This window comes from Schistocerca cancellata, chromosome 8 (genome assembly GCF_023864275.1).
Source record: "Schistocerca cancellata isolate TAMUIC-IGC-003103 chromosome 8, iqSchCanc2.1, whole genome shotgun sequence".
In the NCBI taxonomy this organism is placed as follows: domain Eukaryota; kingdom Metazoa; phylum Arthropoda; class Insecta; order Orthoptera; family Acrididae; genus Schistocerca; species Schistocerca cancellata.
Window position 1 is genome coordinate 336,260,238 of NC_064633.1, and position 12,784 is coordinate 336,273,021.

Below are 12,784 nucleotides of genomic sequence, written 5' to 3' on the forward strand. Positions count from 1 at the left end.
TTTAAGTGAGTGTTCAGTGTTGTGCGTCCCCTGTCGGTGTTGCGAACAGCCACTATACTGTCGTGAGTTGTGTTTTTTATCTCATGCGAATAGACTGTCACTTTGTTTTGTAATTGTGCCTGTCTACTTATTGTGTGTCTTCATCCGCATCATCACCGCAGTGTTTTTATATTTTTAATTCCACAACTTTCCGCCGTTTGACAGTTCTTTTTACAATGTCACCGTTTCATCGCATTTTTTCTTGTTTGTTTATACTCTCATTATGTTTTTTAACTTTTCTGTAGGCTGTAGAGCAGCATGTTACGCTGCTGCCACACACCCTCTGGGGAGGGGGGAATCGAAATCCAATAAAGGAAAAAAAATTTGGATGTGCTCCAAATACAGTTGTGTGCATTTGTGATGATGTGCATTTGTGAAGATGGAGGAAAACCACGTAGAAAAATGTCTATAACGAGGATATATATGGAGACGCCAGAAGAAGAGGTTGGCCACTATGAAATAAAGTGAAATGATCGTGTCTCATTGTTGGCCGGGAGACTCCATCCGACCGCACAGCTAAGGAGGTAGCAGGCCACTATGAAATAATTTACGTAACTCTGCAACAGAACCATTTTTTGGTTAATGTACATGTTGTGGAATGTACTACTTACTACTTCAACAGTACCATAAATAGAGGCTCGCTCCCATAACGTAAATGTTGTATGATGTACTACCTCAACAGTACCATAGATAGATGCTCGCTTCCATAACGTACATGTTGCATAATGTACTACCTCAACAGTAACATAGATAGATGCTCGCTCCTGCTCCTCGACATGAATGGCAGCGACGCTTCGAAAGCCGATGCATCGAGCGTTGGGGCAGCTTGGGTGGGAGAGAACGGGCCATACATCAAGAGCTTTGCTTAACCGAACAGACGGACACGAGAGGACTGCCGATGTTATTGCACGTACAGCAGCATGTACTGTAGTTCCTGTGCCAACCTCTTCATCTCAGAATAGCACTTGCAACCTACGTCCTCAATTATTTGCTGGATGTATTCCAATATCTGTCTTCTTCTACATTTTTGTCCTCTACATCTCCCTCCAATACCATGGAAGTCATTCCCTGATGTGTTAATAGTTGTTCTATCATCCTGTCCCTTCTCCATGTCAGTGTTTTCCACATATTCCTTTCCTCTCCGATTCTGCACAGAACTTGCTCATTCCTTACCTTATCCGCCCACCCAATTTCCAACTCTCGTCTGTAGCACCACATCTCAAATGCTTCGATTCTCTTCTGTTCCGGTTTTCGTACAGTCCATGTTTCACCACCATACAATGCTGTGCTCCAAACATACATTTCAGAAGTTTCTTAATCAAATTAACACCTATGTTTGATACTAGTAGACTCCTCTTGGCCAGGAATGCCCTTTTTGCCAATACTCGTCTACTTTTGATGTCCTCCCTGCTCCGTCCGTCATTGATTATTTTGCTACATAGGTAGCAAAATTCCTTCATTTACTCCGTGACCATCAATCCTGATTTTAAGTTTCTCTTTGTTCTCATTTCTGCTACTTCTCATTACTTTCGTCTTTCGTCGACTTACTCTCAATCCATATTATGTATTCCTTAGACTGTTCATTCCATTCAGTGGATCATGTAGTTTCCTTACTCACCACCAAACTTTCATAAAATAACTACTGACATGTAAGCGAAGTCGCGGGTAACAGCTAACTTTTAGTAAACCAGGATAATTAAGTAACCGGCCGCGGTGGTCTAGCGGTTCTAGGCGCGCAGTCCGGAACCGCGCGGCTACTACGGTCGCAGGTTCGAATCCTGCCTCGGGCATGGATGTGTGTGATGTCCTTAGGTTAGTTAGGTTTAAGTAGTTCTAAGTTCTAGGGGACTGATGACCACAGATGTCAAGTCCCATAGTGCTCAGAGCCATTTGGATAATTCACATCAAAAAAGTTTTGCACCACCTTGGTTCTGAGAGTTCCGGAACGTGTACAGAAAATTGGAATAGAGATCAACATAAACATCATTTCCGCTCTTTCCATTGGTCATGAAAACCACACATTGCATGTTGTACTACCGTACATTGAGAGCTTCTGAGGTGGTGGTCCACATTGCTGTACACACCCGTACCTCTAATACCCAGTAGCACGTCCTCTTGCATAGCTGCATACCTATATTCGTGGTGGCATACTATTCACAAGTTTATCTAGGCACTGTAGGTCCAGATTGGCTATTTGGCGTAGATCCCTCCGAGTAGTTGGTGGGTTACGTCGTTCATAAACAGCTCCTTTCAAAATATCCCAGGCATGTTCGATAGGGTTCATGTCTGGAGAACATGCTGGCCACTCTAGTCGAGCGATGTCGTTATCGGCCGGCCGGTGTGGCCGTGCGGTTCTAGGCGCGTCAGTCTGGAACCGCGAGACCGCTACGGTCGCAGGTTCGAATCCTGCCTCGGGCATGGATGTGTGTGATGTCCTTAGGTTAGTTAGGTTTAAGTAGTTCTAAGTTCTACGGGACTGATGACCTCAGCTGTTAAGTCCCATAGTGCCCAGAGCCATTTGAACCATTTTGATGTCGTTATCGTGAAGGAAGTCATTCACATGATGTGCACGCTGGGGGTGCGAATTGTCGTCCATGAAGATGAATGCCTCGCCAATATGCTGCCGATATAGTTGCACTATCGGTCGGAGGATGCCAATCACGTATCGTACAGCCATTACAGCGCCTTCCATGACCACCAGCGGCGTAGGTCGGTCCCACATAATGCCACCCCAAAACAGCAGGGAACCTCCACCTCGTCGCACATGCTCGTCAGTGTGTATAAGGCCTTCAGCCTGACAGAGTTGCCTCCAAACAAGTGTCCGACGATTGTCTGATTGAAGGCACATGCGACACTCTTCGGTGAAGAGAACGTGAGGCCAATTCTGAGCGGTCCATTCGGCATGTTGTTGGGCCCATCTGTACCACGCTGCATGGTGTCGTAGTTACAAAGATGGACCTCGCCATGGACGTTGGGAGTGAAATTGTGCATCTTGCAGCCTATTGCGCACAGTTTGAGTCGTAACACGACGTCCTGTGGCTGCACGAAAAGCATTATTCAACATGGTGGCGTTGCTGTCACGGTTCCTCAGAGCCATAATCTGTAGTTAGCGGTCATCCACTACAGTTCAAATGGTTCAAATGGCTCTGAGCACTATGGGACTTAACATCTGAGGTCATCAGTCATCTAGAACTTAGAACTACTTAAACCTAACTATCCTAAGGACATCACACACATCCATGCCCGAGGCAGGATTCGAACCTACGAAAGTAGCGGTCGCGCGGTTCCACACTGATACGCCTAGAACCGCTCGGCCACAGCGGCCGGCTCATCCACTACAGTAACAGCCCTTGGGTGGCGTAAGCGAGGCATGTCATCGACAGTTCGTGTCTCTCTATATCTCCTCCATGTCCGAACAACGTCGCTTTGGTTCACTCTGAGACGCCTGGACACTTCCCTTGTTGAGAGCACTTCCTATCACAAAGTAACAATGCGGACGCGATCGAACCGCGCTATTCACCGTCTAGGCATGATTGAACTACAGAAAACACGAGCCGTGTACCTCCTTCCTGGTGGAACGACTGGGGCTGATCGACTGTCCGACCCCCTCCGTCTAGTAGGCGCTGCTCATGCGTGGTTGTTTACATCTTTGGGCGGGTTTAGTGACATCTTTGAACAGTTCAAATGGCTCTGAGCACTATGGGACTCAACTGCTGAGGTCATTAGTCCCCTAGAACTTAGAACTAGTTAAACCTAACTAACCTAAGGACATCACAAACATCCATGCCCGAGGCAGGATTCGAACCTGCGACCGTAGCGGTCTTGCGGTTCCAGACTGCAGCGCCTTTAACCGCACGGCCACTTCGGCCGGCCTTTGAACAGTCAAAGGGACTGTGTCTGTGATTACAATATCCACAGAGAACGTCACTCTTCAGGAGTTCTGGGAACCGGGGTGGTGCAAAACTTTTTTTAATGTGTGTAGTAAATCCCGACGAGGTGTTATCAGTTTACGATATACACAATATAAGGAGCAACAAGGACATATTGAGGGGAGAGTGGAGTGCTGTACTCACACTGCGATGACGCCGGGCGCGCTGCCGAAGAAGTCCTTGCGCAGGACGTGCTTGTAGTAGTTGAGCGACGGCATGGACGGCCGGTGGGGCAGCGCGTCCTCCTCGCGGAAGACTCGCTCCACCAGGTCGGCGTCGAACAGGAAGAGCATGTCCGGCCGGCCCAGCAGCCCCGACAGCCGCACCACGGGGCCGAACTGCGCGCGCAGCCGCTCGCACACGCCCGCCATGCCGGGGATGCTGAAGTCGCCTGCAGCAGGGGCACCACGGTTAGCGAGGCCCAAGAAAAGGTTTGCACCACAACGAACGTGTATGGGCGTATATTCAAGAGGAGGCGGGAATGGATTAATAAACTTCGTGTTACTAAAACTTTAACTTGGCTCTCAAATTAAAATCAAAACAGTACCCAAAACAAGGGCAGCCTATTCGAAACGAACGACTGCGAAAACCAAATCTGATTCTGGGTAACGTTTAATATCGTGTAGTTCCCCCCATGCATTGTAACATGCGCTGTAAGACAAATAAATAAATAAATAAATAAAATTAAAAGACCGGCCGGAGTGGCCGAGCGGTTGTAGGCGCTACAGTCTGGAACCGCGCGACCGCTACGGTCGCAGGTTCGAATCCTGCCGTGGGCATGGATGTGTGTGATGTCCTTAGGTTAGTTAGGTTTAAGTGGTTCTAAGTTTTAGGGGACTGATGACCTCAGATGTCAAGTTCCATAGTGCTCAGAGCCATTTGAACCAAAATTAAAAAATAACACACGACGAAGTTATTACCGAATGGGACGGAAATGAGAAGATGCGACACTGTGCATATACAGACAAATAAATGAATACAATTTGGAAAAATTGGTTGGTTTATTGAAGAGCATATGGCAGCAGCCTTGCAGCAGTGGATACACAGGTTGCCGTGAGATCACCGAGGTTAAGCGTTGTCGGGCGTGGTCGGCACTTGGATGGGTGACCATCCAGGCTGCCATGCGCTATTGCCATTTTTCGGGGTGCACTCAGCCTCGTGATGCCAATTGAGGAGCTATTCGACCGAATAGTAGCGGCTTCGGTCAAGAATACCATCATAACGACCGGGAGAGCGGTGTCCTATCCGCGTCCTCCACTAAGGATGACACGGCGGTCGGATGGTCCCGGTAGGCCACTCGTGGCCTGAAGACGGAGTGCTTTTTTCATTGAAGAGGAAGAACTTCATCAATTGAGCAAGTCAGTAATGTGTTGTTCCACCTCTGGTCCTTATGCAAGCATCTGTTCGGCTTGGTACTGAGTTAATAGAGTTGTTGGATGTTCTCCTGATAGACAGCGTGGAAAATTCTGTCCAATTTGCGAGTTAGATTGTCAAAACCCGGAGCTGGTTGGAGGGCCCTGCCCATTATGTCCCAAACGTTCTCAATTGGTGAGAGATCAGGTGCCGTTGATGGCCAAGCATTAGAAACCCTCGCCCCGTGCGGGCAGACATTGTCTTGCTGAAATGTAAGCCCAGGGCCGGCCGAAGTGGCCGAGCGGTTAAAGGCGCTACAATCTGGACCCGCACGACCGCTACGGTCGCAGGTTCGACTCCTGCCTCGGGCATGGATGTGTGTGATGTCCTTAGGTTAGTTAGGTTTAAGTAGTTCTAAGTTCTAGGGGACTTATGACCACAGCAGTTGAGTCCCATAGTGCTCAGAGCCATTTTGTAAGCCCAGGATGGCTTGCCACGAAGGGCAACTAAACAGGGCGTGTACTGGAGTAGGATTGTCTTCGATGACGAGTCCCTATTCGAATTGAGCCCTGATGAACAGTAAAGACGTTTCTGGAAACGCCCTGGGCAGTGGTGGGATACCAGCCTGACTGTCGCCTCTCTAATGGCCCGAGAAGCAGGGGTGATGGACTAGGGTACGATTTCTTTTCATAGCAAGACGCCTTTGGTTGTCATCCGCGGCACCACATGGCTCAGCTGTACGTCGACGATATTCTACGCTCTGTTTTGTACATTTCAGCAATATAACGCCCTCCCGCTCATGGCGAGTGGTTCTCCTTACTGCTTGTCTTCGTACTTTCTAAACCCTACCTTGACCAACAAGGCCGCCGGATCTGACCACATTTGAGGGGTTTGAAGCATTATGAGATTTTGATGGACCAACGTGCTGATTGGACAGAATTCAGCACAGCTCTTTCAATCAATGCGATCGCCAATAACTGCTTGCATAAGCGCCAGGGGTAGACCAACGCATTATTAACTAGCCCAGTTTCTGAAGCTCTTTCTCTTGAATAAATTATCCAGTTTTTCTGAAACCGTAGTCATTTATTTGTCTGTGCATGTGCGGGACTATTCGGAAAGTAAGACACGATCGGTCGTGGAATGGAAGCCACAGTGAAAGTCCGATGAAGTTTTGCAAGGATGTGGCTCGTCGATCTTTTCAGTTATGAGCGCACAGTGAGCACGAAAAAATGACTAGAAAGTAGTATCTCTCGCCAAGTGTGAGGGCCTGTTGAGAGATTTCACCTGATGCCGTGTAGCCCACGCAACATAACTGTCATTTGTTTCCTCTGCACGGCAATTCACGGCCACACTCTGCAGGGGCAATGAAGATGCTCCTGCAACATTTTCGATGGGGAGTGTTTGATCACGTAACATACAGCCCTTAAGTGAGCCCCCCCCCCCCCTCCAAATGACTCAAATGGTTCAAATGACTCTGAGCACTATTGGATTTAACTTCTGAGGTCATCAGTCCCCTAGAACTTAGAACTACTTAAACCTAACTAACCTAAGGACATCATACACATCCATGCCCGAGGCAGGCCACCGTAGCGATCGCGCGGTTCAAGACTGTAGCGCCTAGAACCGCTCGGCCGCCCCCCCCCCTCCTCCCTGAGTTTCATCTCCCCTCATGTGAACCGCTGGCTATCAAGACAACATTTTCACCAAGACGATGAGCTGTAGACCAGCATGAAGAATTGGGAGAGAGCACAGGCAGCTGTCTTGTATGACGACGGTATTGGAAAGTTGGTAGAATGCTACGATAAATGTCTAAGTCTGAGCGGTGACTACGTAGAACGTAGCTGGAAGGTGTAGTTATCTGTTGCCAACAAAATGTTTTTGATTTTTTGAATGATTTCCATTTACTTTCCGAATAGCCCTTGTACATCACATGTACCGATTTCCGCCCCACTCGGTAATTATTTCGTGGTGCGTCTTTTTTCGTCTTACAAACAGTATATTTGGATCTTGCCTGGCATGTTGTACACAGGATGATCGAAACGTTACTGTTCAAGACGGTGCTACTGAGGTCTTTAAACAGATTTATTGTCCATATTGATTGCACTGATTTTTAAATGACCGGTTTCTGTTCAACATGAACCATCTGCCGATCCGTAGACAACAGTAAAATAACTGATTAGCAGATACTTGTAAGTAGGCTGATTATGTTTTCTTTATGTAAGTAGGCTGTTTATGTTTTCTTTATGTAAGTAGGCTGTTTAGGTTCTTATATTGGTAACGCCGCCGCCACGTAGCGCTCTCTGTATGAAAATCACTGGCTGTGCTGTGTGCAGTCTGTGGCTAGTTTGCATTGTTGTCTGCCATTGTAGAGCGGCAGCTGGATGTGAACAGCGCGTAGCGTTGCGCAGTTGGAGGTGAGCCGCCAGCAGTGGTGGATGTGGGGAGAGAGATGGCGGAGTTTTGATAATTTGTAATACTGGATGTCAATTATGAATATTAAGGTAAATACATTGTTTGTTCTCTATTAATATCTTTCATTTGCTAACTATCCCTATCAGTAGTTAGTGCCTTCAGTAGTTTGAATCTTTTATTTAGCTGGCAGTAGTGGCGCTCGCTGTATTGCAGTAGTTCGAGTAACGAAGATTTTTGTGAGGTAAGTGATTTCTGAAAGGTATAGTTTAATGTTACTCAGGGCCATTCTTTTGCAGGGATTTTTGATAGCCAGATTGCGTTGCGCTAAAATTATTGTGTGTCAGTTTAAGCACAGTCTTGTATAAATTGTTCTAAGGGGACGTTACATACTCTACGAAATACAAAATGTTGCCATGCTACGTCAACATCAAACGTCAGTTGCATCAGACGTACCTGAATTTATCGGTTGCAAGAGTAACACGCCCAACTGTCAGCAAAATGTCACATAATAAATTAGTGGTTTGATAGAACCCACGTCATTAATATAGCCTATAAAGCTACTGACGACAGGTGGTGTCTGGTACGCTTGTCACATTTAACGAAAACTTGTACACCCACGCTGGATTAGAACTTTGTTTTTTTGTTTGGTGAGAATGGAGATGGTTGATATCTGTCATTTGTCGAGGTTAAAAGACATTAAAAAAATACTTGTAATTTGTGGTGGCTTGCTTCCTCGTGTGATCACTGTTTTGGTGTTGTGCCACGAGCCGACCGTGGTCTGCTTACCGCTTCCTTACCGACTACAGGCACAGCACACATGTTACAGCTTTATCACCACACAGTATGTTCCCTGTCGGCTTGAAGATCCATACGCAACAAGCACCATCTTAGTAAGTCGTCATAAATGTTAAAATAGGCATTATGGTTTCATTCGCTCTGCTCATTCAGGATTAGATTCGGTTACTGCTTCTTATGAATAAGTAAATTTCAAGTTCCTTCAATACATTAAGGAACCTTTGTAGGATGTCCATATCTTGAACAACGTTCTTGGTTCAGAGCCTAAACTTGCCATAACGTTTGGGGCACACATGTCAACTTTAGAGCACTAGAACACTGATCAAAATTTGGACATTCTACATAGGGCTCAAATTGGACGATTCCGTAATGTCTTGCAGGAACATGAAATTTAAGCTCATAAAAGCAATGTCCGAGTGTAATCCTGAATGAACAGAACGACTGACACCATAATATCTATTTGAACATTTATGTTGATTGTTGCCTATGGACGTCCAAGGTGACAGCGGACAGAAAGTGTGTGTGGGGGGGGGGGGGGGGGAGGGGGGGGGGACAGCTGTAACACGTGTGCTGAGCCTGAAATCGATGATCAGATGCCGCCTGTCGGCAATGACATTAAGGGCTATTTTAATGACATGGATTCTACTAAACCACTATTTTATTAAGTGACGTAACACGTAAATTTGCTGATAGTTGGACGGAATACTCTTGTAGCCGATACATTCAGGCATGTTCTGGTGCATTTTATGTTTGGTGCTGGCCTGGAATGGCAGCATTTTGTATTTCGTAATGTATTTGATAATTAGTTATTTTACTGTTGTGCACACATCTTAGGATGTTTCATACTGAACAGAAAACGGTCATTTAAAAAATTAATGCCATCAGAACGGATAATAAATCTGCTTAAAAATCAGTGATTGCGGATTTGTTCTTCAAGGGCATTATGTCAATTTTTATCTCCTAAGCCATCCAGTAGCTGAGGAGAGTTTTCTGCGACGATGCCTGCAATTTCCAATTGGCTTCAAAACATGGTTAGATGGCACACAAGTTTTGTAACTATTCTGCCTTTACCGAACCAATTTTGATGAAAAAGTCTTCTGAGTCGTGAGGCCGCGTCATATTCCTCTTAAAACAGCTTCACTGCTCGAACTTTCGATCCTTCTGCTGCGATCTTCTTCAGGATTCCACTGGTATTCCTGGACCATTTCGCATTCACATGGAAAAGGCTATTTTCCCGTAGGGACATCAATGGAATCCTGAAGAAAATGCCAGTTGAGGGTTCGAAGTTAGAAGAGGACTATGAAGCGATCTAATGACTCAGATTTTATCGGCAATGACAATAGCCACGAAGGCCTGCAGACTTAAATAAACGCAATTTTCTTCTTTTTTCATGACACGTACTGAGAAAGACGTTTCCAGTGCATATACACAAGAAGGTGGAGAATCCTGAAGATATCTAACCACATGATTGATGAGGTAGATGAGTTTAAGAATCTGTCAGTTGTGGTAAAATACAGAAATGGTAAGAAACACGGCATAGTGCAAGGATCTGCTCAGCATCCAGAGCATTATATTAACTCAACAAATTAGTGCCATCCATTGTTTTTCAAGAGGTTAAAAGGTTATATCTGATAACAATTAATATTAATTCTGTACAGACACTGTCTGACCTGCAGGAATCAGCGTGAAGCTGAGACCAATGGGGATAATGGACAAGGGACACTATATCCGTAATGTGTGACAAGTTGGGAATTTGGGTTTGCTCAAGAAGTGTGCTCGACAACTGAAGCAGTTAAGGCAAACGCAATCGTAACACAGGAAATCTAGATTCTGGTCCTGGTCCAGACACAAATTTTCATTAGTCCTCATTGAATTTATTTCAACGCCCGATTGCGGCTAAGGTCGGAATTTCAGTTTCGTCAATATTGCAGTTGCCGAATGCACAGTTAAACAAGTCTTTTGTGGCCGGAACATGGTCAAAGTGTGACCGAAGTCGATTGTCAAAATACAAACAAGTACAGCAGCGTCTTCCATTCTGCATCTCCTATCCTTTATAAAAGCTGATCAGCACTGCCTACACAACATATTGTTTTGAGCATTTTGTTATTTTACATACACTACTGGCCATTAAAATTGCTACATCACGAAGACGACGAGCTACAGACGCGAAATTTAACCGACAATAAGAAGATGCTATGATATGCAAATGATTAGCTTTTTAGAGCATTCACACAAGGTTGGCACCGGTGGCGACACCTACAACGTGCTGACATGAGGAAAGTTTCCACCCGATTTCTCATACACAAACAGCAGCTTACCGTCGTTGCCCGGTGAAACGTTGTTGTGATGCCTCGTGTAAGGAGGAGAAATGCGTACCATCACGTTTCCGACTTTGATAAAGGTCGGATTGTAGCCTATCGCGATTGCGGTTTATCGTATCGTGACATTGCTGCTCGCGTTGGTCGAGATACAATGACTGTTAGCAGAATATGGAATCGGTGGGTTCAGGAGGGTAATACGGAACGCCGTGCTGGATCCCAACGGTCTCGTATCACTAGCAGTCGAGATGACAGGCATCTTATCCGCATGACTGTAACGGATCGTGCAGCCACGTCTCGATCCCTGAGTCAACAGATGGGGACCTTTGCAAGACAACAACCACCTGCACGAACAGTTCGACAACGTTTGCAGCAACATGGACCATCAGCTCGGAGACCATGGCTGCGGTTACCCTTGACGCTGCATCACAGACAGGAGCGCCTGCGATGGTGTACTCAACGACGAAGCTGGGTGCACGAATGGCAAAACGTCATTTTTTCTGATGAATCCAGGTTCTGTTTACAGCATCATGATGGTCGCATCCGTATTTGGCGACTTCGCGGTGAACGCACATTGGAAGCGTGTATTCGTCATCGCCACACTGGCGTATCACCCAGCGTGATGGTATGGGGTGCTATTGGTTACACGTCTCGGTCACCTCTTGTTCGCATTGACGGCACTTTGAACAGTGGACGTTACATTTCAGATGTTTTAAGACCCCTGGCTCTACCCTTCATTCGACCCCTGCGAAACCCTACATTTCAGCAGGACAATGCACGACCGCATGTTGCAGGTCCTGTACGGGTCTTTCTCGATACAGAAAATATTCGACTGCTGCCCTGGCCAGAACATTCTCCAGATCTCTCACCAATTGAAAACGTCTGGTCAATGGTGGCCGAGCAACTGGCGCGTCACAATACATCAGTCACTACTCTTGATGAACTGTGGTATCGTGTTGAAGCTGCATGGGCAGCTGGACCTGTACACACCATCCAAGCTCTGTTTGACTCATTGCCCAGGCGTATCAAGGCCGTTTTTACGACCAGAGGTGGTTGTTCTGGATCTATGCACCCAAATTGCGTGAAAATGTAATCACATGTCAGTTCTAGTATAATATATTTGTCCAATGATTTCCCGTTTATCATCTGCATTTCTTCTTGGTGTAGCAATTTTAATTGCCAGTAGTGTAATTTCATGCTAATAAGAAAAAATGTAAAGAGTGTTGCGGTTCTAGTGTAATCCTGTTAAATATGTTAGTTTGATAGCTGCAGGTGATAGGCGTGCACTTCAGCATGTGTTGACTCACCTACTAGCGGCAGGAAGCGCCAGGTGTTGCCCACGATGGGCAGCGGCGTGGGTCCGGGGACCTGCCGGTAGGGGCGCGCGCGGCTCCACTCCTTTGCAGCCGGCTGCTCCGCGGCCTCTGGAGCCGCCATCGGACACTCCAGCGACACTGCCGAAGACTTGCACCGCTGGCCCAGCGCCCTACCCAGCCTCAGGCTCAACATGGCGGCGGACCACCTGCAGCACACAACACGGCAGCGTCACGCTCATCGCCCTGAGGACAGCGTATATTTCACTTCAAACTTTGTAAATGCGTACCTTCCAGTTTACCCCGAAGTACTGACGAAAGACAAATCTGTCGACACAACACAGCACAAATATCGACTTTAAAAAAATGTGATTAAGAGGTCATTTTAATTATTCAGGTGGAATATGATCTAGTCTAAGTTGACCAAAAACGATCTAATATTCATAGTCATCTCATCAAGCACGAATTCAAGGGGTCGGGGGGGGGGGGGAGGTGTGATAGAGGTCATGAGCTCCTCCCCCATCCCAACCAAAGTTACGTGGAACAAAGCAGATATTATATTGATACACAAGAAAGGAAGTATTCACAATATCAGAAACTATCGTCCCATCAGGTTGCTCTCAAT

At 46.4% G+C, this 12,784-nt stretch overlaps 1 protein-coding gene across 1 annotated transcript in view; it reads right to left on the reverse strand.

Moving 5' to 3' along the window:
* LOC126094785 (probable cytochrome P450 301a1, mitochondrial) overlaps positions 1-12,184 on the reverse strand; it is a 182,666-nt gene extending 170,482 nt beyond the window's left edge. The window contains exons 1-2 of the mRNA XM_049909347.1: positions 12,154-12,184; positions 4,113-4,359 (exon numbers count right to left, since the gene is read on the reverse strand). Of these exons, the coding sequence (XP_049765304.1) occupies positions 4,113-4,339 (227 nt within the window). The 5' untranslated portion in view covers positions 4,340-4,359; positions 12,154-12,184. The remainder of the gene's footprint in view (positions 1-4,112; positions 4,360-12,153) is intronic.
* Positions 12,185-12,784: the final 600 nt, after the last annotated feature.